The sequence below is a fragment of the Callorhinchus milii genome, unplaced genomic scaffold, assembly GCF_018977255.1.
Source record: "Callorhinchus milii isolate IMCB2004 unplaced genomic scaffold, IMCB_Cmil_1.0 Scaffold21, whole genome shotgun sequence".
Lineage (NCBI taxonomy): Eukaryota > Metazoa > Chordata > Chondrichthyes > Chimaeriformes > Callorhinchidae > Callorhinchus > Callorhinchus milii.
In genome coordinates, this window is record NW_024704762.1 from 3,847,645 (window position 1) to 3,871,431 (window position 23,787).

The 23,787-nt window shown below is 44.5% G+C and overlaps 1 protein-coding gene across 1 annotated transcript in view; it reads left to right on the plus strand.

The window, feature by feature from the left end:
- Window positions 1-277: 277 nt before the first annotated feature.
- Window positions 278-23,787, plus strand: part of LOC103183541 (dipeptidyl-peptidase 9) — a 29,291-nt gene continuing 5,781 nt past the window's right edge. Inside the window, 16 exon segments of the mRNA XM_007901096.2 lie at window positions 278-500; window positions 9,464-9,554; window positions 12,371-12,615; window positions 14,088-14,200; window positions 15,731-15,904; window positions 15,995-16,136; window positions 16,139-16,162; window positions 16,818-16,928; window positions 17,381-17,509; window positions 18,181-18,242; window positions 18,625-18,725; window positions 19,566-19,743; window positions 20,370-20,529; window positions 21,739-21,818; window positions 22,521-22,673; window positions 23,257-23,392. Of these exon segments, the coding sequence (XP_007899287.2) occupies window positions 9,499-9,554; window positions 12,371-12,615; window positions 14,088-14,200; window positions 15,731-15,904; window positions 15,995-16,136; window positions 16,139-16,162; window positions 16,818-16,928; window positions 17,381-17,509; window positions 18,181-18,242; window positions 18,625-18,725; window positions 19,566-19,743; window positions 20,370-20,529; window positions 21,739-21,818; window positions 22,521-22,673; window positions 23,257-23,392 (1,864 nt within the window). The 5' untranslated portion in view covers window positions 278-500; window positions 9,464-9,498.

Consider the following 23,787-nt stretch of genomic DNA (forward strand, 5'->3'; position numbering starts at 1 on the left):
TGTTGTATTTTTGCTGTTTTTGTGATGTGTAAACCCGTCAGAGACCCGCAGTGTTTTTTTTATATTGTTATAATAGCGACGACGGCAATAATAATAATAATAATAATAATAATAATAATAATAGCAGTAATAATTCCTTGCATTTGATGCAGCGCCTGATCGCACCGTCGAGACGTCTCGAAGCGCTTCACAGGACGCACTGTAAAGAGGATTGACTGTGTATTTTGTGGGCAAAACGCACAACACCCAGTTCCCTCACAGCAATGCCCCCCCAAAAAAAAATTGCTGACGCGCTGAGTACGGAGTACAGTTGGGCGTTAGTACAGGCACCTCACAACCCGAGACCTTTGTCTGTCAGTAGAGCTCAGTTTCACTTTCGTGTAATGGATTTGCTAATTTGAGTCATTTTAAGAAAACGTGTGTGTATGTGTGAGACACAGAGGCAGAGGAGGGGTGTGGAAGAGATTGATATTTGTAGAGCCGGGGAGGAGAAAAATCAGGTAGGATTACCAGTCCGGACAGCTACTCAGTGCTCCCTGTTGGAACGTGCATGTGTGCGGGGACAGAATGTGGCTCAGCTGCAATGCCCATCGTTGCCAAATAGTGCTCTGAATCTCACTGTCTTAGGTTGACATGTGAAGAATGCCAATTTGGGTGGAGTATCAATCCCGATCTTGTCCTCAACTGACCTACACGGTATGGAATGCACTGCCTGAAAGGGTCGGTGGAAACAGATTCAGTAACAACTTTCAAAAGGGAATTAGATAGGCACTTAAAGAGGAAACATTTGCAAGGATATGGGGAAAGAGTGGGGGAGTGGGACTGATTGCGTAGCTCTTCCAAAGACCCGGCACAGGCACGATGGGCCGAATGGCCTCCTTCTGTGCTGTAATATTCCACAAATGAACTTTCACATAGTGGTCTTTCACTGGCAATCTGGTGCAGGAATCTTCCTTGAGTTGCTCCCTCACTATTTCAGGGATGCAAAGTCAACAGTGCCTTCCGCGGGTGCCAGCCAGACTGAGCATCGGCTACATCAGTCCCGGTCAGGATTTGAATCGGTTATTCTGGTCTGAATGGCCTCCGTGCCTCTTCCCAATAGCCATTGGGAGAAGCTACAAATAGCTCTCAACTTGAACGAGATTTCTTTGCTACTATTGTATTCAGTGTTAAAAACCTCTTGCATAAATGTCTGCTTCACGTCCCCCTCCTTGCTCCCCTGCCTTCCGCCACTCTGCACCCACCCTCTGGAACTCCATCCCGCAGTCCCTCCGTCTCGCCCCCTCCCTCGCCACCTTCAAGACCCACTTCAAGACCCTCCTTTAACCGTGTTTTCGATCTCCCTGATTTCCCCCCATCCCGCCCTCCATCCTCCCCCAGCTCGGGTCTGTAATTCTGTCTGTCCAGCGCCTTGGGATGTCCTTCCGACCTGAAAGGCACTATACTTGCCTTGGGCAAGTTTCCTTACTCCACACACCTAATAATAATCCCTCCAAAACAAAAAATAATAAATTGGTCATTTTCAATCTACGACTGTTTGTGGGACATTGCTGTGCGCAATTGGCTGCCGCGTTCGCCCACAAATATACAGTCAATTCACTTTACAGTATATTCTGTGAAGCGCTTTGGGACGTCCTCCTGACGTGAAAAGCGCTATATCAAATGCAAGGATTATTATTATTATTATTATTATTATTATTATACAAATGTTGTCTAGTAGATCCTGTGGCCACGAGACTGTGTCGGAGCCGGGCAGTAACATGCAGTACAGGGGATACCTGTGCCTTGGCGTGAAAGGCCCGGTACAAATGTAATATTGTATTGTACCTCACAAGTATCTTTTCCTTATTTATTGAGCAAGTCAAGAATGGTTATAAATGTGGCTTGTAATTTGAATATTAGAATTAATTCGGGTTTTTCCCCCAATTTTCACCTTCCTCCTTACCTGAAGGCATTTGACTCCTTTTTCTTTCTGGTGGGTGAGACTTCGCAGTCACTGTGCAATGCAAATGGCCATTATTCATGTGTGAAATCCGACAGTGAGTGTGAACAGTCAGGAATCATAGTTGAGCCGAATGCTGTTCTATAATAATCGTTGCATTTCATATAGTGCCTTATCGCATCTGAAAGTGCTTCACAGAATATATTGTAAAGTGGATTGACTGTGTATATTCGTGGGCGAAACGCAGCAGCCAATTGCGCACAGCAGTGACCCACAAACCGTCGTGGATTGAGTGACCAAATATTTTTTTTGAAAGGATTAGTTTTACCCCCAGTGAGCGAACTACCAATCAACTAACAACTAACAGCCAGGTTCTTACTTACTGCAAGTAAACAGAGGCGTGTGGAGTAACGAAACTCGCCCAGTGTTTCTCCCCACCTGGGAATCAAATCTGGGCTCTCTCGCTTGCAAGGCAAGCACACTAACCAGAGGACTCCAGTACGCTACAGGACTCCATTCATCGTTACCCACCATCCACACGTGCACCTTCTCGCATTTGGTATTGAAAAATATCTGGTTGGAGCCAATTGAATCCAACTGGCTTAGCCAGAAGATTGCTTGTGAATGACATGCTCTGTTAGGCAAGCGAGCAGTAATTATTTGCTTTGCACTTGATACCGTGCCTGTTTTGAATTACAGTGCAACATGCGTAACGTGTTAATGTTGAGTACCCAACTGGCTCTCCAGAAAACTATCTGAAAGGCATTGAGGTCTAATGTGTAGTGATTTACAACTAGATTTATGATTATTAATATGGAAACTGTGTCAGGATTCCTCCTGCTACCCAGCAATATATCATGATGACGCACAGGAACTCTGCTCTGAAAGACATTGCGCTCTTTAATGTTGTTCCCACAAGACAGCATGACATACACGAGGGGTTCCTTATTAAGAATCTTATAGAAATCACCGCACATTACACCCAGGTTTCAAAGAGACTAAAAGGGAACAAAACAATTCATGTGTATCTTCTGACCATTATCCCTACCGGTAAATTGATCTTTCATGTCCTGGTTGTTTATAGGTGTTTGCTGGGTGTAAATTGTCCGCTGTATTTGTCTATTTTGTGCAGTCCTGTAGCTCAGTGGTTAGAGCACTCGCTTTGCAAGCGAGAGACCTGGGTTCGATTCCCAGCAGAGGGCGAAACCTTGGGCAAGTTTCCTTACTCCACACGCCTGATGATAATCCTCAAGAAAAAAAACAATAATAAATTGGACATTTCAATCCACAACTGTTTGTGGACACTGCTGTGCGAAATTGGCTGCTGCATTTTGCCCACAAATACACAATCAATTCACTTTACAGTCTATTCTGTGAAGCGCTCTGAGACGTCGAGAAGACATGAAAAGTGCTATATCAAATGCAAGGATTATTATTATTACAATTACTCTTTCCAGTCAATTGTACAATTACTATATTGTGAATTCAGTGTTTCAGCTTCCGTGCCAGTGGATCCTCCACTCTGATATTTGTTTAAATCTGTGAGTGTAAGATTTGTACATTTGGCATTTTATAACCCGAATAATCTATCCATGTTCCTTTGGGGGCAGGGAAGGGAGAGTAACTGGAATCCTCAGAGGCAGTTGCCGATGCCTAAAATGATTAGTCATCAATTCACACTGAGGTTGCGCAACACATTAATACTTTGGTTGTGCTGTTACAGGCAGCTGTTGTCCCAAAGGGTAGGAAGTAAGCTGGCAGAGTGTCACTCTGAGTTACTTTCACACAGTCCTCCCAGTCACTGCATCAACAGTCGTAGGATCAGTAGGAGTTCTTGCTGTCATTACCCTGGAGACTGGTGACTGGGGTATTGCTCCCAGATGACGCATTCTTTGAGGTCCTACAGAACAAAGATTGCTCCAGATGTCCCTTGTTTAGTGGCACCTCTTGGTAGGTAATCCCCACCAATGATGGAAGTGGATTTTCTGTTTTGGGACAGGGTGGGTGGTGGGGTGGGGAGGAAGAACATTTTGCTTCAAATCAGTCAGGTCAATGCTTTCTGCTTGAGATTAGCCTCGGTTGTGTGGGGGGTGGTTCATGGGGGCCACACATCCTGCTTCCCTGAAGGAAGGAGGATATGCAGTGGCCAGCAGCCAGAAAGGGGAGGAAATTACATCGGAAGGCAATGTGTTCAAGCCCTCGATGCAGATGTAAAGACTAAAGCTTTCTTTGCTGCAGAATTTGCAGTGAACGTGGCCAAAGTTGACTGCGATTGCTTCTGTTTTTAGTACAAAGAGTCCTTGCTTCTGATTGATCTGTACAAATGCCCGTGGGCTGACATCAGACAGCGTCCCAGGAGAATTCTTGTGCCTGAAGTCAGTAAACTTTCCGTTTCCTTTAGAATTGAACCTCTCGCCTTCTGGCTTCTACTGGAGCAGTTGAAGAAATAGGATGAAGCCTCTTATTAACCAAGGGATTTAACAGATTAAACCCTTTGTTTCTTCACTTCTTATCTACTGTTCTGATCCCTTCATGAGCTTGTCCCTCCCCAAACTTTGCCAGCTCTTCCAGACCTTTTCTCCTGCCGGTACCCTCACATTTGTAAGCGATATAACAAGGTTCCTGTATAAGTACTCGTTCTTGCACTCTCCTTGTGTTGGGCTACAGTTTCCTAGCGCTGGATTCTCTGTGTTACCTCTCCCAAGTGTCCATTTTTTATGAGAACTTACACAGCATGTGTCGATTTGGCTATTTGACTGGAAGCAATCCCATTGAGTCTGACCATGTCTACATTTCGAATAATCTTGAACCCTGGCTGATTTCTTTCTCTTACTTCCTTTTATCAGGGACACTGAGGGCTGTTTTTTGGTCTCCATTGCTAAAGTCCATTTGCTGGATTGAAAATAGAACATTCCTGATCTGTACGCGTCAATACCAAACAATGCATTTGTCCACTAAGCCCATTTTTGCTCTTTTAAGATCTAACTGTGATCCATTTTGTGCAGATGTGCCCAGGTTCCTGCTGCTCTGTGAGAGGAACGTGGCTAACATGCAAACATGGGCTGTGGTGTTAAGTCTTCCAAGAGCTGGACTCCATCCCTGTTCAGGTTGCCCATCCTGGGGTCCTGGGGTAGAGGTGATGTGACATAGGCAATTCACATTACAGTATTTAGACATCAATTAGGTTGAATTGTCTCGACGACATGATAAAGGCCCTATATCAAATGCAAGGATTATTATTATTATTGTTGTTGTTGTGCACACTGCTTTAAACAGGACATAAGGGCCCTGTGTTAATGGAGCCGAACTGAAATTTTCCACAGTACGCAGTACCTGTGAGGGATCTTATTGCACTAGTGTGTTTGACGTGCTGTGAATATTATGAGGAGGGCTCCTCTAATATGCTGTGTGTAGGACAGGAATCTAGAAGGTCACTAACTGGGGAATGTTCAAAACTGAATGTTTTCTTCCTCCCCAACCATCATCCCTGATATCACAGAGTGCTCACTAAACTATTTTGGTCTGTTATGCTATTTTTAACATTATTTAAAAGCTGACGATTTACCCTGATCGTATCAAACGCAAGGATTATTTTAATACTGATTGTATCCGAGTTGAGTTGCGCCTGAGATTTCAACATTTTTCGCTTCAGGGTAAGTGGTGAAAGTGAGTAAGTGCGCACCTTGGGGTGTTAGTCCAGATCATTGGGGGTGGGGGAGGGCTGGAGATTTGTACATACGGAAATGTTATTCCTGGCAGAGGTCAAATTCCAAAGAGTTGTGCTAAGAGATTCTCTATTTTTAGATTCGGTCCAGCAAGCACGATTTTTTTTTTAATGTCTGGGCTCCTAAAATGCAGAGCAAGATTTCGAACTGGAGGAAACATTTCATCTCAGCACTTCGCTCGTTTTTTTTTTTTGGACTGAGGTTCTGGGTCGGGAATGAATCGAAAGTAAAAGCACTTTAAAAAGGGGAGGCTACACCCAAACTGAAAACAACAACAACAACAACAAACTAAATTGCATTTGTAAAGCATCCTTCGCGTCGGGAGGATATCCCAAGGAAAATAATTTGAAATGAAGGAAATGCCTAATCCAGTAACGCGAGTGCTCATTCACGTCAGAGACCTCTTGTTGCGCCAAATGTAGAGCTCAGAAAGTGCCTGGATCGATCGCTGGTCTGTGCTTAGTTAGCTGAAAATTGGGCTCGGCGCCCATTCAGCTGTTAGGTGAGACTTCCTTGCCATCAATCTGATATGGAGTTAACCACATTTGAACTTTGATCTACATGGGCCCATTTAGACTTATTCTGAAAATCACACAGCCTTTGTAAAGACAGAGAATTGACGCACTAAGGAGGAAACATAACCCCAACCATGTATCCCAGTATCGTATTGAAACACAAATGTACCAGGAACCTAGACACTGTCTTCCAACATCCAGGAAATCATTTGCTGCAATTTATTAGGACAAAGCAAACCACGGTCTTTCATCAGAAGCAATATCAGCTGGTATGTTAGCTAATTAATCCTTAATCAGTCCTCTTCTGAAAGCCTGTTATTAAGATTCAATTATTAACAGGAAGGAAAATAAAACAAGACTAATTACACAGCTTTTACTTCAAACCGTTTTATAACAGTGGTATTTGATACAGCACGTTCCTGCAGAACAGCACCACAAGTTATTTTGAAGTGTAGTGACTGCTGCAGTGTATGAAAACTTAGCAGCTAAACGTGCAACGTCGCACAAGCAGCAGTGAACTGAAAGACCGACTGGATTTAATGTGTGGGGTTTTTGGGGGGTGGATTTTGGATCGGGGCGGAGAAATATTGGTCAGGATCCTGAGATATCTTCCTGTTTTTCTTCTAAATAGCACTGGAATCTTTAACATCTGCCTGAACCAGCAGAGCGGGCAGAGCTTGGTTTAGCTCTTTGCCTGAACCCTGACAATGCACGAGCGCTTAGCATTATTTGAGCTAAAGTGCCGTCATAAGCTTTGCACCCACAGCCTTCCAATCCGGAGGTGAGAGACCTATGAGGCTCAACACCGTGAGTACATGTGATAATCAGATTAAATCGGGGGACTGTTTGTAAGGTCCAGATACAGATATAAAATGCTGGAGTATTGCTAACTGGTGCGAGTGATTGACGCCATAATTTGAAAGTCACATCACTTTGGAGGTATTCCAGATATGCCTGGCATGCACACAGTGATGTGTCTCAACCAGAAATGTCTGCCCTTTGAGCACGCGCGCCTGCTTCTGGCTGTATCCGGCGGAACGGAGAGCTCGCCGGGGAGCAAGTCTCTGCGTGTGGGTCTTGCGTCCCGAGGACTGGTGGAGGCCGGAGAGAAGGTAGAGCCCTGTAGAACAACGAGGGATTGTGCTGTAGCTTTCAGTGGCGTCTCCAACATATTGGTAATCTGATTCGCCCGCCCCCTCACTTCCCCGGGGATCACGTGCACTCAGATGTGCAATAGGCAAACCGCACTTAGCATGCAGCAGGGTAGCTACGAAGGCACAATTCAGATTCAATTGGGGTCTGCTCTCGCTTGGCGCATGTTTTTTTTTTATTTGGTCGTGTGGGCAGTGGCGGTTTCTATGGCAACGGCTGGGGGGGGGATAGGGGGATGGGGAGCGGAGTCCTGCTCGGAGCGTTCGTACAAGAGTGGCCACGAAGCAGTCAGAGAACACACTGGCGAACTGCTTGAGGGTACCCTGTCCGGCCTCGGACCGTTTCAATCAGGTCTTGCGGCGATTTTAATTCGGTTCCTTTTAATGTGCGTTAAAAGTTGTGCAACCCCCCCCCCCCCCCCCCCCCCCCCCCCCCGTATATGAAAACCACAGCAAACCTGCAGTTTTGCTCAGCAGTAAGATAGTCTTGCAGCCTTTTGACCATTCGTGCCCGTGCTGGCTCTCTGAAAGTGCTGGTAGTGTGCGAGGCAAAGAATATTGCTTCTCTCCTCTTGCTTTTTTTCGCACTGTACCGGGAGATGTCCATTTTCTCTCGTAAACATACTTTGACCCATTTTCTCTAGTTTTATTTGAAATAACAGTTTCAGAGAGCGAGAGCGAGCGAGAGGGAGCAAATGTAACCGGCAACGCTCGACCCAACAAAAAAAAAAACGACGCCTTGGGAGATCCTCCCGACGTGAAAGGCGCTATTCAGATGTAATTTTTTGTTGTTCTGTTTGTGGGTAGACTCTGCATACCCCGGCAGGCAAACTATGGCCCCTCCCTGCTTCCTTTCCTTGGCGCTGAGTTTAGGGCTGAGCGTTACACTGGTAAATGTCCTTCATGGGAAATGCTTTGCGACCAATGGAACCTTGAGCTGAGTATCCGCACTGGGAGTTTGCTATGGTGTAGTGATATTGTCCTGATCATCATCATAATAATAATACTTGCATATGATATAGCGCTTTTCACGTCTTCTAGACGTCTCGAAACGCTTCACAGAATATACTGTAAAGTATATTTGTGGGCAAAACGCAACAGCCAATTGCACACAGCAGTGTCCCACAAACAGTCGTGGATTGAAGTCACCAATTTATTATTTTTTTTATTATTTCCCAAGGTTTCGCCTGCCGGGAATCAAACCCAGGTCTCTTGCTTGTGAGGCGAGTGCTCTAACCACTGAGCTACAGGACTCCTGTCCACAGAGGAACACTGAGCAGAGCAGTTGACCTTACAGACAGTAGCTGTATATAGACCGTACTTCTGAGCTGTATAATAATAAAATAGTCCTTGCATTTGATATTTATATAGCACCTTTCATGTCAGGAGGTCGTCTCAAAGCCATTCACAGCATATTATTGTAAAATATAGTGACTGTGCATTTTGTAGGTGAACGCAGTGGCCAGTTTGTGCACAGCAATGGTCCACAAACCACTTCAAGCCATGAAGCGAATGATCAATTTTACCTGGGGCATTTGCTGGCCAGGACATCAAGAGAAACTCTTCTCTTTTCAAATAGCACCAATCCATCTACAGGGCCTCAGTTTAATGTCTCATCTGAGGGACGGCACTCCCATAGCACTGTATTTGAATGTCAGCGTACACTGAGTTCAAAGTTCTGACCTGAGACTTGAACTGGCAACCTTTTTATTCAGAGGCGAGAGCGTTTCTAACTGAGCCAGGTTATATATACGTGGGGATGGGAAGAATACAATTGTCTGCAGGTTATGATGGAGCAATTCAAGATGTTGTCAGAAGAGTATTAAAGAATACTGGCTTCCCTGCATTTCTCTTTCCCCCAGCCTTATTTTAATAAAATTAACATTTACTAAAAATAATACTGAAAGAGCTTCTCTGATGGCCCAGTGGGTGAAGCCAGTGTCCAGTGTAGCCTTGAGTTAGACAGGAAAGTAAAGCACCATCACGTCTCACCTGTCATGCCCAAGATATCGCACATGTGGTCCTAATTACTCAGCACCCACCTACATATATTAAGTTGGATATTTCCAACTTTTCAGAGAAACAAAGGTGCTGTATTGAAACTGCTGTTTTTTTTTCCTTTCTGTTTAGGCTGCTGAACCTGGTTGAGGCTTGTTAGCCTGTTAATGCATAGAGTAAAGAAAGTTAAACTTGAAGACGATACTACAGAAAGTTGGAAAAGGTAAGATACAAAGGCTATCCAATCCTGCCTCCTTATCCCTCTGTGTAGCTGGCTTTCGAGCTCTTGACTGTTGAAGGTTATAGAATTTTGCCACGTTATTTAGGTAGAGCAACAGTAACGGGTTCTTCTGCGTTTATAGGAGCGTGTGACCAATAAACACTGCAAAATCCCCGGAAATGATATAAATAACATTCCATAAAATTAGATAATGGTAGAATTTTTTTCAATTTAATTCCAGCTCCAGCGCTATTCAAACCTGCATTGTTTTTGTTTTGCATTTGGAAGCATTGGAGAGGGTCTGATATCAGCACTGTGCCTTTGTGCATATGAAAACAGTGCAGGCATCAGGTTTGTGTGTGTGCGTGCGCAGTCTCTCTCTCTCTATGCCTCTCTAACTCTGTGTTTTCCATTATTCTTTTTGCCTCTCTGTCTCACTCCCTAACTACGAACTTTTATCTCTTTAACTGCCCCACTTGCTGTTAGCACAGCAAAGCCCAACAATGATATCTTCATTTGATATAGCTCTGGATCACATTGAAACATCTTAAACTTTACAAGTTTTTCGCAGAAGTACTTTGCACAGTGATTAATGTAGAAACACAAATACTGATTACAGAAATGCAGTTCATTTACCGCCTTCAGTAGAGATGTCAGCCTGTTCCTCGGGTGAAGGTGATAGATCCCATGACATTATTGGAAAGTGGATTTTCTGCCAGCGAATTGATCGCTCCTGGCTGCATGTGGGATTTACTGTGCGCAAAATGGCTCTAAAAGCATTCACTGCATTTGACAGTAAGTGCTTTGAGATGTGTGTGCTACACTGGGACCTTGTGGGTCCTGAGATATAATGGCTAGCATACTTGCCTCTCAGGCAAGAGGATCCCGGTTCGACTCCAGGGTGGGGCAAAACCGTACGCAAATTTCCTTACTCTAAATGACCTCGTAGTAAGTAGAAACCCGGTTGTTAGTCGATTGGCGGATCGGTTTCCTGGGGTAAAAATCGTCTAAAAAAATAATAATTTGGTCACTCAATGCATGGCTGCCATGCGTGACTGGCTGCCGTGTTTCGCCCACAAAATACACAGACAATTTACTTAATAATTTACTCCGTGAAGCGGAGCACTTACTTTGACGTGATATCAAATGCAAGGATTATTGCTACTGAGATGTTTCAACATGATACAAACATGTAAATTATTCTTTTTCTTTAGAGGATGCTACCTCAGTGTATTTCATCTTTATTGCAACCATCACTGTGCAGTGTGAATGATGAACCACATATAATGATAGAGAAATAACAGCCAGTGTATATTACAACACATTTGTCTCTCTTTTTAATGATTCGGGACAGAAAGTTTTAAGTGGAGGTGTTATGATGGAAAGATATGAAGGCAACTTTGTGTTTGTTTTTAGGAAGACAAGCAGATGAAGCAGAGTGTAGTCATTTAAGGACAAGGCTCTTGTGTGTTCTTTCCCAGACCGGAATTGTGCGTGCACCGCAGGCCTGTTGAATGTGCGCGTGTGGCTGCAAGCTGACATGTCCTTGATAGGAGAAGGCAAAGTTCAGGGGCTCCGAACTGGCCCAATTATGAGCTCGAAAGAGATAGGCAGCGACGTCAGGAGCAACATCAGATGTTAGCCTTTCTCTCGCGTGTTGAGGAGGTGCAGGCAGAAGTGCAGGAGGATGAGGTGTGCAGGAACCTGTTGCTAAGTGCCAGAGTGTTAAACTGTAAAACTAGCGCATTGCTGTTTTAAATGTTGATGATCAGGGCCCCTGGGGAGGCCTGGTGGTAAATGCGTTAAACATTACAGACGGGAACATTGCAAACTCTCCTAACCTGGTCTGTGTTGGCTTATCTGATGGCCGAATTAGGAGATAGCAATTGACCTCCGCACTCCTGAATTAGAGAGGGGATAAAATCAATGGTGGTTCTCTGCCACCACCATCGACTATTTTGGGAACGGGTCACTAAGCTGGGCTCGTTCACAGAATGAAGTGGAGTGGGTGTGTGGATGTGATGCTGTTTTTCTTTTTTTTTAAAAAAGAGTTAAATTATTGAAGAAATTAAGCATATCTGTGCTGGGATCCCTGACTTTGTGGGGCGTGTCTCCTTAGAGTTTTTTTTTAAAAAAAGGTTGTCTCCTCTGCAGACGCTGACTCTTGCTAGGGCTAGTCACTCTCCAACACAGCCACCTTCTGACATAGTTACTCTTCATCGTGTTTGAGCCTGGATTGTGAGTGTAATCTCTGGATCTCCTTGCCCTCCATCTCGCCCTCTCCCTATCTATCTTCAGATCCCATCTGAAGACCTGCCTCTTTGACTGCACCTATGGTCACAGCCCCCTCCCCCTTCTCCTTTGCTCAGTGTCCGACCCTATCCTGTGTGAAGGATGCTATATGAATGCAAGTTGTTGTTGTAAGCAGGATGTTCAGTTGTTGGGGACATCGCTGGTTATCCCAGCTTTGCCTTCAATTGGGAGCAGGAGTCATTGAATAGCAGTCTGATTTTCACCTCTCTGGGGTGGGGGAGTGGAGAGAAGGGAGGATGTTGCCAATTTTACCATCTTGGCTGAGATCAGATAACTCAGCACAGCGAGGGAATTCAAACCAGGGATATCTGCGTTCCCTGAATGTTACAGTGAGCAGTGGCTTCGCTGACTGAGCAGAGCATTAAATATATATTTAGATTGGCCTGTGGTAAATGTGCTTTTGTTGCCTGCGTGCAAACAGTGTCTCAGTCTCGTGGCCGCCTGTTTCTCTGTATCTCTGTCTGTCCATCTGAAAGACCTTTGCTCTTTCTTCGCTCCGGTCACAGCTGTGTAGCGAGAGCCGAGGAGATGGCTGGGGTGGAATCCCTGCCCGAGAGTGCGGAGGTGGTGGAAATGGATGACACTCCGACACCGTTCTACGTGGAGAAGCACTCATGGGATGGGGTGCGAGAGATTATCCACAGCAGCAGGAAGTACCCCGGCATCATCATCAACAAAGCACCTCACGATTTCCAGTTCATTCCAAAACACGACGACTCGGGCCCACACTCCCACCGCGTCTATTACTTGGGTGAGTTGTGTCACATCGTACCCTTAAAACTGAAAATCATTTCTCTCTCCTTGTGCCGTGGGAGCGAGCAGGATTGGAAAAGATCATTGCTGTTCATCTGTTTTTTTAAATGCTGTCTCTCCCTGTCTCACACACCGTCACATTGCTATCCCATTGTTAGTTTGAGATTATTAAGCCCTTGCTGTATTGCTCGGGACCATGTTGAGTGTTGGAGTCCACCCTGTCTCACCCCTTACCTTAAGGGTCACCTCACCTCTCAATCCTGTTAAGTATAGTAAACCTCACCAAAGTCTTATCAGTTGGGATCATACATTTAATATGACTTGTGCAAAGGATGAGTTATGCCAAACTTGCGTAAAATATAAATTATAAGCTTGAACGGGGCTTGGGCAGATATATGACTTAGGCGATTACATGATTGATACAGATCAAACTTACACGAGCTTGACTGTAGCAACAATTGTGCCATTCCCGAGCCAGCTGCAAAGCACAAGAGTAGCTTGACAACTTCCCTTTCTCTATCTCTCTCTCTTTCCCCCCGCCTACCCCCACCCCCTATCCTATCGACTCTCTTCCTCCTCCTCGCTCCCTCCCTTCCTTCCCCTCACCCTGACCATTTCCCCCCTCCTCGCTCCCTCCCTTCCCTCACCCTGACCATTTCCCCCCTGCTCGGGTCATGACCCAACTGTGCAGCGCCTTGGGACGTCCTCCTGACGTGAAAGGCGCTTTATAAATGGAATCTTGTTGTTGTTGTTGTTGTTGCCACTGTAATGCAGAGCACTGAATCCTTCATGTGATGAGATGAGATATCCCCTTCAGTCATTTTTCTGAGCTAATGGTTTGCAGTGTTCTATGATCAATGCAGAGTGTATCTGGAGGACATTCGTATCTGAATTAAGTCGGCAGCAGAACACTATTAAATTAAAAAGATGGATATTCTACTCTCCCAATTGTGTGTACTGTCTTTGGAGCAGAACTGGTTTGGCAACAGAATGTCAGCATCAAGTTGGCCCTCTGTGGCGGTCTCGGCATCCAGTTCCTGAGCCAGGCAGGTCCACGCTATTCCAAGTCACAGCACAGACCAGCCTGGCTCGTCGGCAGGGTTTGGTGGGGCAGACCAGTCACTGGGGGCAGGAAGTCATCCCACTCAGCTCCTATTAATCCTGCAAGCCAAAGCCCTAATATGTAGGATGGCCCTAGCTGGAGAAGCAGCGGGAAGATTGCCAAACAGCGCCCTCAATAGCAAGCTATGCAGTTTTAGCTGTACCCCTCCATTTGTGCCTCTATCTGTCGTAAATCCCGCCAACTTCTATGATCGTATTTCTGGTCACCCCTCTCTCTTAGCCCTTGCTCGGCACCAACTCTGCCATTATAAAGCATCAGGAATTATTCTACGTGAAGGGCACTGTACAAATGCAAGTTGTTATTATTGAGTCCTGCTAAGTAACACTGGGAGCCATTTTGTTCAACAGGGATGTCTTATGGGAGTCGGGAGAATTCCCTCCTGTACTCTGAGATCCCGAAAAAGATCCGGAAAGAGGCGCTTCTGCTGCTGTCCTGGAAACAAATGCTCGATCACTTCCAGGTGAGAAGGACTTTATACAGCGCAACCTTCTGATGGGGGTTCGTTAATTGGGGAGGAGAATATCATTGAGGGATCCGTTTCCAAGTGGGCTGTTTGATGCCCTTGGTTTGCAGCTCACTGATCTATGTGCCCCCGCTCTCTCGAACTCCATCCTCCAGTCCTCTCTGCTTCACCCCTCCCAACCTGCTTCCTAAATCCACTAAAATCTCAATGATGTGATAAGGCGCTGTTTCAAATGCAAGGATAATTATCATGATGAATTAATGCCAATTATTTTGACCCTACTTTTGACTCATCTTGGTCTCCGAGTCATTTATGTTAAGTGCTTTGAGACTTCCTCCTGATGTGAAGGTTTAATGTAAATAAACCTTTAATTGTTATTGTAAAGTTGGGAGTTTTGACAATGATTAAATACCAAAAAAAATGCAGATTCTGCAGTCCTGGATACTGATAAGAAACTGTTGTCGTTCCTGTAACTGCAGTAAAATCACATCCTGCATTGAGTGCGAGTTTAAAAAAAAAAGCCCAAATTATTAACCTTACTCTAGTTGTGCTTCTTTTCAACCGAGGTAAAACGACTGAACAGGATGTGGTTTTGGATAACGTACAACTAACTCTTGGTGGTTGTTTGTTATTATGTGATTCAGTTTCTAGGGCTTTGTTGAAAAAATTGCTTGTAAACTTTTGATTCAGATTTCTCAACAAATTTGCATCATCAGATTACTGCGCAGAAAGGTTTGATCGCTAGGTATACGGAAGCGTTTGATTCTCGGGATTAGCTCTGAAATGTAAATCGTTTACAAGAAACTTTCGGATGTAAATAGTTTAACAGTGCTGTGGTCGATACAATGTGACCTCCCCCACTCTCCCCCCATCATAATTAGAGGCCAAGAAGTAAGTGCAGCACTATCAGGGTCATTGGGTTGCCTCAGAAAACCAATCAGTCAGCAGTGATTGGCCTCTTGAGCATTTTTCAGTGGTTCCTGGGTTGTAGTTGTGGTATTGAGCCTCCAGGCAGCTCTGCGTTGCGTGTCCAAAGCCAACTAATCAGTGCTGGAAGCAAATAAACCACACTTGTGTACACTGCAGGTCACACATGTTCCCACATTCTGTCCACACCCTCAGTCTGGTTATAGCTTTATACCTGAAAGGTTCTAATGTGGATTTACTGTGTATTTTGTGGATGAAACCACCAGCCAATTGCATGCAGCAGTGTCCCAAAAACCCTGTGGATTGAGTCACCAATTATGTTTTGAGGGATTATTACCAGGATTATTATTACTGAATGAGAAACCGATCCTCCAATCTACTAACATTTGGATTCCTATTTACTACTAGATAAACAGAGGCATGTGGTGTAAGGAAACTTGCCTGAGGTTTCGCCCTGCCTGGTAATCAAACCCAGGTCCTCTCGCTTACGAGGCGAGTGCTCCAAACACTACACACTAAACACTATAGGTTCAGAAGTCACAGACATTCTATACCCACAGAATTGCAGCAGTTGAATATTTGTTGTTTCCTCTCTCCCAGGCCACTCCGCACCACGGAATGTACTCGAGGGAAGAGGAGCTTCTACGCGAGAGGAAACGACTTGGGACGTTCGGGATTACTTCATACGACTATCACAGGGAAAGTGGCCTTTTCCTCTTCCAAGCTAGCAACAGTCTCTTCCATTGTAGGGATGGAGGCAAAAACGGATTTAATGTGAGTTGGCCCTGTAGACATGTCTTGTTCTTTATTCTGTTGCATTCACTGCAGTAGTTTCTTTTCTCTTACAAACTCCTGTTTTTGCAGATATCGCCAATGAAACCAGTAGAGATTAAGACCCAGTGTTCAGGTCCTCGAATGGATCCAAAGATCTGTCCTGGAGAACCTTCCTTCATCTCATTTATAAATAACAATGACTTGTGGATAGGAAATATTGAAACGGGAGAGGAAAGCGACTAACGTTTTGCCATAAAGGTGCGGCTCTTCATTGTAATACAATACGACATACGTTTATACGTCAGGAGGACCTCTCAAAGCTCTTAAAGGGTTCCACAAGAAATATTTCGATCTTGATCACTGCCTTTGACGTCAGGGCATAACTAATGGTCTCACAAAGCCCACGTGAAATGCAATAACTCCACAGTGACCCAACTGAGATCAGCTATTTTGGTATAGAGAGATTCGTCCTGTGGATGAGACGTTAAACCGATGTCCCGTCTGCCTGTTCAGGTGGACGTTAAAGATCCCATGGCACTATTTTGAAAAGAGAAGGGAGTTTTTCTCCCCCGGTGTCCTGGACCAACAATCCCCCAAATAAAATTGCTCACCCACTCCAAGGCTGTTTGTGAGACACTGCTGTGCACAATTAGCCACCGTATTTCGCCCACAAAATACACAATCAATCCACTTTGCAGTATATCCCGTAAAGTGCTTTGAGACATCTTGACGACATGACAAGGCAACATATCAAATGCAACTATTATTATGTCACCCATGACCTGATCGCAATAACCATGGAGCAACACTGAGCAAGCCTTTACTCCCTTTCCCACCGATGAGGAAGCTTGTAGATTTTAATGAAAGTTTTAGGAAAATGGACTGCTGATCTAAGACCTCCTTTGTTTTTCAGGTTTGGCCAATGTAATAGAGGATCCCAAGTCTGCGGGAGTAGCAACCTTTGTAATACAGGAAGAATTTGATAGGTTTACTGGTTATTGGTGGTGTCCCACAGGAACTGAAGGTAAGATCTCAGAGGCAAAAACCTCTCACTTCACACGTGACTGATGAATATTACAGCCTGGATTATTGTGTAAAATGACTTCTTGGCTTCATGTTTGTTGAGCCGATGTTTAGTTTAGATCATGTGTTGTTGATATTTTAGTACAGGCCTGCTCTCCCACCCCCTCACTCTGCCCCAACTGCACGCAAATTATGTGACCCCCAAATTCCAACATGTTTTCCTGCAATACTGTTTTGTCTTGAACTCGTAAGATTGAGCTAATTATGGAAAATGTCATCTTAATTTGAAAGCTGATTTCTTTTCGAGAACTGTGAAAAACCAGCCTGGGAATTCAGTCTGAATTATCATTCACTGTGAAGAACTTTTGAAACACGAATGTTAATGGCCACTTACAGCAAATGTAAGAATTATTATTAAATATTATTTTTTAAAAAACTGTGCTTTGGCTGCAGGCCCAGAAGGCGTGAAGATTTATTATCTCTTATATGAAGAGGTGGATGAGTCGGATGTGGAGATCATTCACGTGACCTCGCCAGCGCTGGAAGAGAGGAAAGCAGATGCCTACAGATACCCGAGAACAGGTGGGAAGCTGAGACCATAACATTGCTCAATCAGTGTGGTCATTGGGGAGTAATAAGTCACTGGGGGCAGAAAATCATCCCACTCAGCTCCTATTAACTAGGCAAACCAAAGTCCTAACGGATAGGGTGGTTCTAGCTGAACAAGCAGCAGGAAAGCTTGCCAGATGGCGATATCATTGGCAAGCTATGCAGTTTTAGCTGGTTAGACTCCAGTAGTTACCCCAACAACGCTCTGGGGTCCCCAGCCTTGGCTCTTACCAACCTGCATTTATTATTCTTGGAATTAGGTAACCAGGATGCATCTCTCCAGGGAGAGAGTGGGCATTCCTTTCGAATAAACATTCCTGGAATTTTCATGTGTAGGTGAGATGCATTGAACTTTGGTTTGGATACTGTTAAGCGTGGTGATGGGTTTTCGCATGTCAAACACCCATATAACCATGACTAAAATAAATTCCTATCCAACATGACCATAAATAAGAAGGGAATGGAGGGGTCAGAGAATAAGCATCTGCAAGGACTAGTTGGACTGAATGGCCCCTTCCTGGACTGTACAGTCTGGTAATTCTATGATCAGCACTCATACTAATAATTGACGTGACAGTATTATTTCAATATTGAAGCATCAAAATCATGTGCTAACATCATTCCTCCCTATTTCTGCTCTACAGGAAGTAAGAACCCCAAGATCACACTTAAATTATCTGAATTCAGAGTGGACAACCAAGGAAAGGTGAGTGTCCCTTTACAACCTGGGAATAGCAGCTGGACGCTCGTCCACCAATGGTGGGTTAGAGAACACAAAGCAGGCTGGAGTTTATTGAGTGAGGGAGTGGCTAGAGCATTAGGGTCACAGGTGGATGCCGACGTAGTGAGTGTGGTGTGAGACCAAGGAGGAATTTGAAAGTGAGGAAAAGGGTCTTGAATTTTATTCACTTGGGTATATATAGGCGAGTGAGGATGTGTGGGGGGTGGGGGAGCGGTTATATAACATCTTTCACATAGAGTAATGTTTGGAGCACTTTAAACTAAGGTCTGGTTTGTCCACCCTTCAGGTGGACGCATTCAGTGAGCGCACCGCACAATATCTTAAATGTTTCTTCTTCTTTTATCAGATACTGAAGACCGAGGACAAAGAGCTGGTGCGACCATTTGAGGTTGTCTTCCCTGGGGTCGAATATATAGCCCGGGCTGGATGGACAAAGGACGGAAAATAGTGCGTTTCCTTTTAGAGAAATTTCAGTTGTGACTGGACACCTCAACATTGCAGTTGGAGCGCATGTCCCAATACAGCACTTGAACCCGAAAGCTTTTAAGCTAGAGGCAAGAGTGCCACCTCCTGGCTCTCATGTGGGGGAGCAGTCACCCCTTCACACAAGAGTAATCACAGACTATTTAAAGGGATTATGTTTTGCAACGTTACTAAAGTGTCGGTGGTGCAGCCGGCTGTACAATTTGACTAGAAACAAACCCCTCGATGTTGGTGTTTTTGTGCGCGTGCTGAGCTCTGTAACATGAAGCTCGATTCAAAGCACGGCGTCGTAGTAATAATAATAATAATAATCCTTGCACTTGTTATAGCACCTTATCACATCGTTGAGGCTGAGCATCACACTAAACATAGAATATAAAATCATAATATAGTACATTATAATATACAATCGTACTAAACATTAGTGGGGAGGTTGTAGTTGTAGAATTGGACCAAGACATTCAAGATTTTAAGGGATGTCAATGCCTCATGGTGACTACTGAGGGGTTCCAGGTCACCACTACAGCATTCTGAGCAGCCCCTTCAGTGCCCAGAGGGGCTATTATGGCATTAGTTCAATAAACGTAATCAAAATAAATTCTCCTGTGTATCCTCCTCACTTCAACACCATATGTAAAGTCCAGCATTAATGCTAGTGTTATTTCTGAGCCGAACGATACAATTATACTCTCTCTGGGGGAAATTGGTTTCCGACCCAACAGTAGCTGCATGTACCAAGGAGATGCTGAATACCAGCTCGCCTTTCAATGTGACTAACGTGTTCTCCTGTTTCCTGTCACCCAGTGCCTGGGCAGTGTTGCTGGACCGACCCCAGCAGAGGCTCCATTTAGTCCTGCTCCCGCCTGCACTATTTATTCCCGTCACCAAGGATGAAAATGAACGGCTTAAGTTTGTAGAAGCTGTGCCTGAAAATGTCCACCCGCACATTATTTATGAAGAAGTAACAGATATATGGATAAATGTAAGTACGGTCAGCCTAATGTACAGTCAGTGCTAAAGTGCAGACTTGTAAGCAACAGCTGGTTACAAACTTTTACAGTGTTAGACGTGACCTGGCATTACAGGGGTTGAACCCTTGGCTATCTCTCAGCCAGAATATTGCAGGTGGCAATCTCAATGAAAGGGATATGGTAGATTTTTCATCACTGAATTGTCTGCACCTCAGATTTTCAAAGTATAATGGAATTCCCATAGGATGGGAGAGAAATGGGGATCAGGCAAAGTTCTGCTTGATTGCAGTACTGTATTTATCTGTAACCTTTCTCTTTGGAAATTAAATGGGGTGGAGTAGAATATATATGGTAAATAATAATCCTTGTATTTCATACAGTGCCTTTCACATTGGGAGGTCGTCTCAAAGCGCTTCACAGGATTTACTAGAAAGTGTAGTGACTGTGTTTTTTGCATGCAAATGGATTGTACCTATAGGGTGTGGAAGGACCGTTGTTGATGGGGCCGAAATGGGTCTTTTCGTATTCAATGCTTCTTATTAGACAGCTCACACTGTACGTGTTCACATTGTCCCTGCTGTCTTGTTTGTAAACTGCCACCTCTTACCTCGTCTCTTTTATTCCTATTCTCTCACAGGTTCACGACATATTCTATCCCTTTGTACAAACTAAAGACGAGGAAATCTCTTTTATTTGGGCAAACGAATCACAGACAGGGTTTTGCCATTTGTATAGAATTACGTCAGTTTTAAATCAAGGCTGCTATCGATGGGGACAGCAGTACAGTATAAGTGCAGGTGAGCTGCCCTTTTCATATCAGTCAGGTTACAAGTCTGATTTACCCAAACACCACGGACAAAGTGCTGGGTGGGGTGGACAGGGTGGACTAGAAAGAAGACAACAGGATCGCAGTTTCTCTCTGGGTCACTTGCTTGTAAAATGTTGCGCTTCTCAAGATGTGGGGCTGGAAATGAAACACCTTTTTCATCCTTTGCTTTCAGGATCAAGCAATGCTGTCCAATGCTGTCTAATCAAATCATAGGCCTTAACTAGACCATCAGAATATTAGCTGCACTGCCTCTACAATGTGCCCGCAAAGTCCTGTTACTTCTAACCCCCACCCCCACCTTCCCGTAGCGCACTGACTCACAACTGAAACACATGGAAGAATGCTGCTAATTGTATTTAGAAGTACTTCATTGTGTTCAGTACAAGTGTTTAACTGTATTTAGACATCCAGAGGATCGGTGTGTGTTTGAGCGCCGTCATTTTCAGGGCAGATGAACGATCCGTCACCAAATTCGGTGCCACAGCTTGGGTAACATGGAAGAATTGAGGAGGCGAAATGCATCTCTGACATCTTCTTTCAGCTCCTCCGTGATCTCGTTGTTTTGTAACATGGGGGTAACGGGACTTTTGTGAATACCCTATATATCAGATTGGCTCAATCGTCTGATTGACAACATCTTATATTGTAATTTCTTTTTCCAGAAGGCCTGGCCAGCACTTACCTGGCTGTGAATAGACTATAACATGCTACAACCAAGTTGTTCCATTTTGCGCTTGTAAATCTATAACAATAATAATAATCCTTGCATTCGATATAGCGATTTTCACGTCTTCCAGACACCTCAAAGCCCTTCGCAGAATATACTGCAAAGTGAATTGTCTGTATATTTTGTGGGTGAAACGCGGCAGCCAATTGCGCACAGTGCTGTGGATCCCACAAACAGTCGTGGGTTGAAGTGACCAATTCTATTTTAAAAAATCATTTTTAAAACGTTATATAAAAATAACATTGCTTATTTTAATTCCAATGTTACTTCAAAACCGTAAGAAAACAACAGCATAACTGTTTCAAACTATAAGTCAGCCTTATAGAAATTGTTGCTCCCTCTCTGCCCATTCTATCTCAAGAAGCGCTGAATCATTTGATATTGTCATATCTCTGCCTTTACTGCACTCCTACAGCTGTGCTGGACTGACTGTCACCTCTCTGTTCCTAGATGACTTTAAATGCCCGATTAAAGAGGAGATTGCGCTCACCTGTGGTGAGTGGGAGGTGCTGGCGAGGCATGGCTCAAGGGTAAATTTGCAAAGCTGATTTGTGTCTAATCTTCCTCTATAACTCGCCTCCTGAGATCAAGGTGTTCCCCCCCCCCATCAAACTCCATAATAGAACCTAATTGGTGTGCAACAATAACAGCCAAATATGCTACCTATAAAGCTACAGTACGTCCAGTTTTTCTCTCGCACACTGCATTCTTCCCTCCATCATTCAGTCGGCAGTCGCAGGTACAAAGTGTTAGACCAAAAGGAGCTGGTAGCATTACACTTGCTAAAACAGATTTTTATCCTGGAGAAGTGACTCCTTGGTGTAGTGGGAGAGTTAACTGGCTCCAGGGTGACCTGCCTCGCAACGGAATGTAATAGTAGTCCGGGTCCTGAGCCAGGCGGGTTTGCAGTATTCCAGGGTACTGGAATACTCCAGGGCACAGCCCAGCCTGGCTCATCGGCAGGACTTGGAAGGGCAGACCAGTCACTGGGGGTAGGGAATCATCCCAGTCAGTTCCTGTTAACACTGCAAGCCAAAGCGCTAATGCGTAGGGTGGTCCGACCTGCACAAGCAGCGGGAAAGCTTGCCAGATAAAAATGGGTAACGGCTGCGGGATCATAGCTGCATTCATATTAAGTTAAGCTTTCAGCTGGTTGTGTTATGATTTTGTGCTGATGCTGAGGAGATGCTTTAGGATTTCATCAAAGTATTTGCTCCTGATGATGATTCCAGATTTGGGTCAATGAAGCAACAAAGCTGGTCTACTTCCAAGCGACGAAAGACACTCCGTTGGAGCATCACCTTTACGTGGTGGATTATGAGGTGCCAGGGGAGATAGTTAGACTGACCAAGCCGGGGTACTCCCACAGCTGCTCCGTCAGCCAGGCAAGTATTGATCGTATTAATTGCTCCGAGACACTGCCCCACGTGAAGTGCGCTATGTAAATGCAAGTTGTCCTGCTGGGAAATGTGACCTCGTGAAATAAATCAACAATGTCAGGTTGGCAACTCCAGTAGCTGAGTGGTTAAAGGCACTGCCCAGTGAAGCTCTGAGTCTCAGACCAGGACCTAGCACACTGGCATCCTAGGGGGCACTGAGATAGCTGATCTTAGCCAGGGCAGGTGTAGTGGTTTCCACCAAGAGAGGGAAGGAGGAAAAATCAGAGTGGGGACAGAAAAGGAGAAAACTCACCCGCCCGCCAACAGTGGGCCAGGTAGGGTGGGGGAAATGCAAGTTCTTCCTTTATACCTAATTTGTTTTATACAAAATAATAATAATAATCCTTGCATTTGATATAGCGCCTCATCACGTCTTCGAGACGTCTCAAAGCGCTCCACAGAATATACTGTAAAGTGAATTGACTGAATATTTTATGGGCGAAATGAAAATAAAAGTAACGTTTTAGTTAGAAACATTATAATGTTGTTGTTCCACCTGGAAACCTATCCTTCTTATCTCTGCCTGCAGAATTTCGACATGTTTATTAGCCATTACAGCAACGTCAGCATCCCTCCCTGTGTCCATGTGTACAAGTTGGTCGGGTCAGATGAAGACCCTTTACGCAAAGAGCCAGAATTCTGGGCCAGTATGATGGAGGCTGGGGGTGAGTATTCAACTTGACATCTCCTCGAAGGCTCATTTTGTCTCTTTATAATAATAGCCTTTGCATTTGATATGGAGCCTTATGTTTGAGACGACTCAGCGCTTCACAGAATATAATTCACTTTAAAGTAAATTGAGTGTATATTTTGCGGGCGAAATGCAGCAGCCAATTGCATTTAAAATTGTGTCTTATTTTGTCTGTCTGTCTGACTCAGTTGGTAGCAATCACACCGCTGTGTTAGGAGATTGTGTTGGGACTTTGAGCTCACAGTCCAGACTGTCACAGCAATGCAGTACTTGAGGAACTCTGCATTGTCAAGAGTGCCATCTTTCAGACGAGACATTAAAACCAGATCCCCGTCTTCCTGTCCTCAGAAGGACATCAAAGCAAAAGAA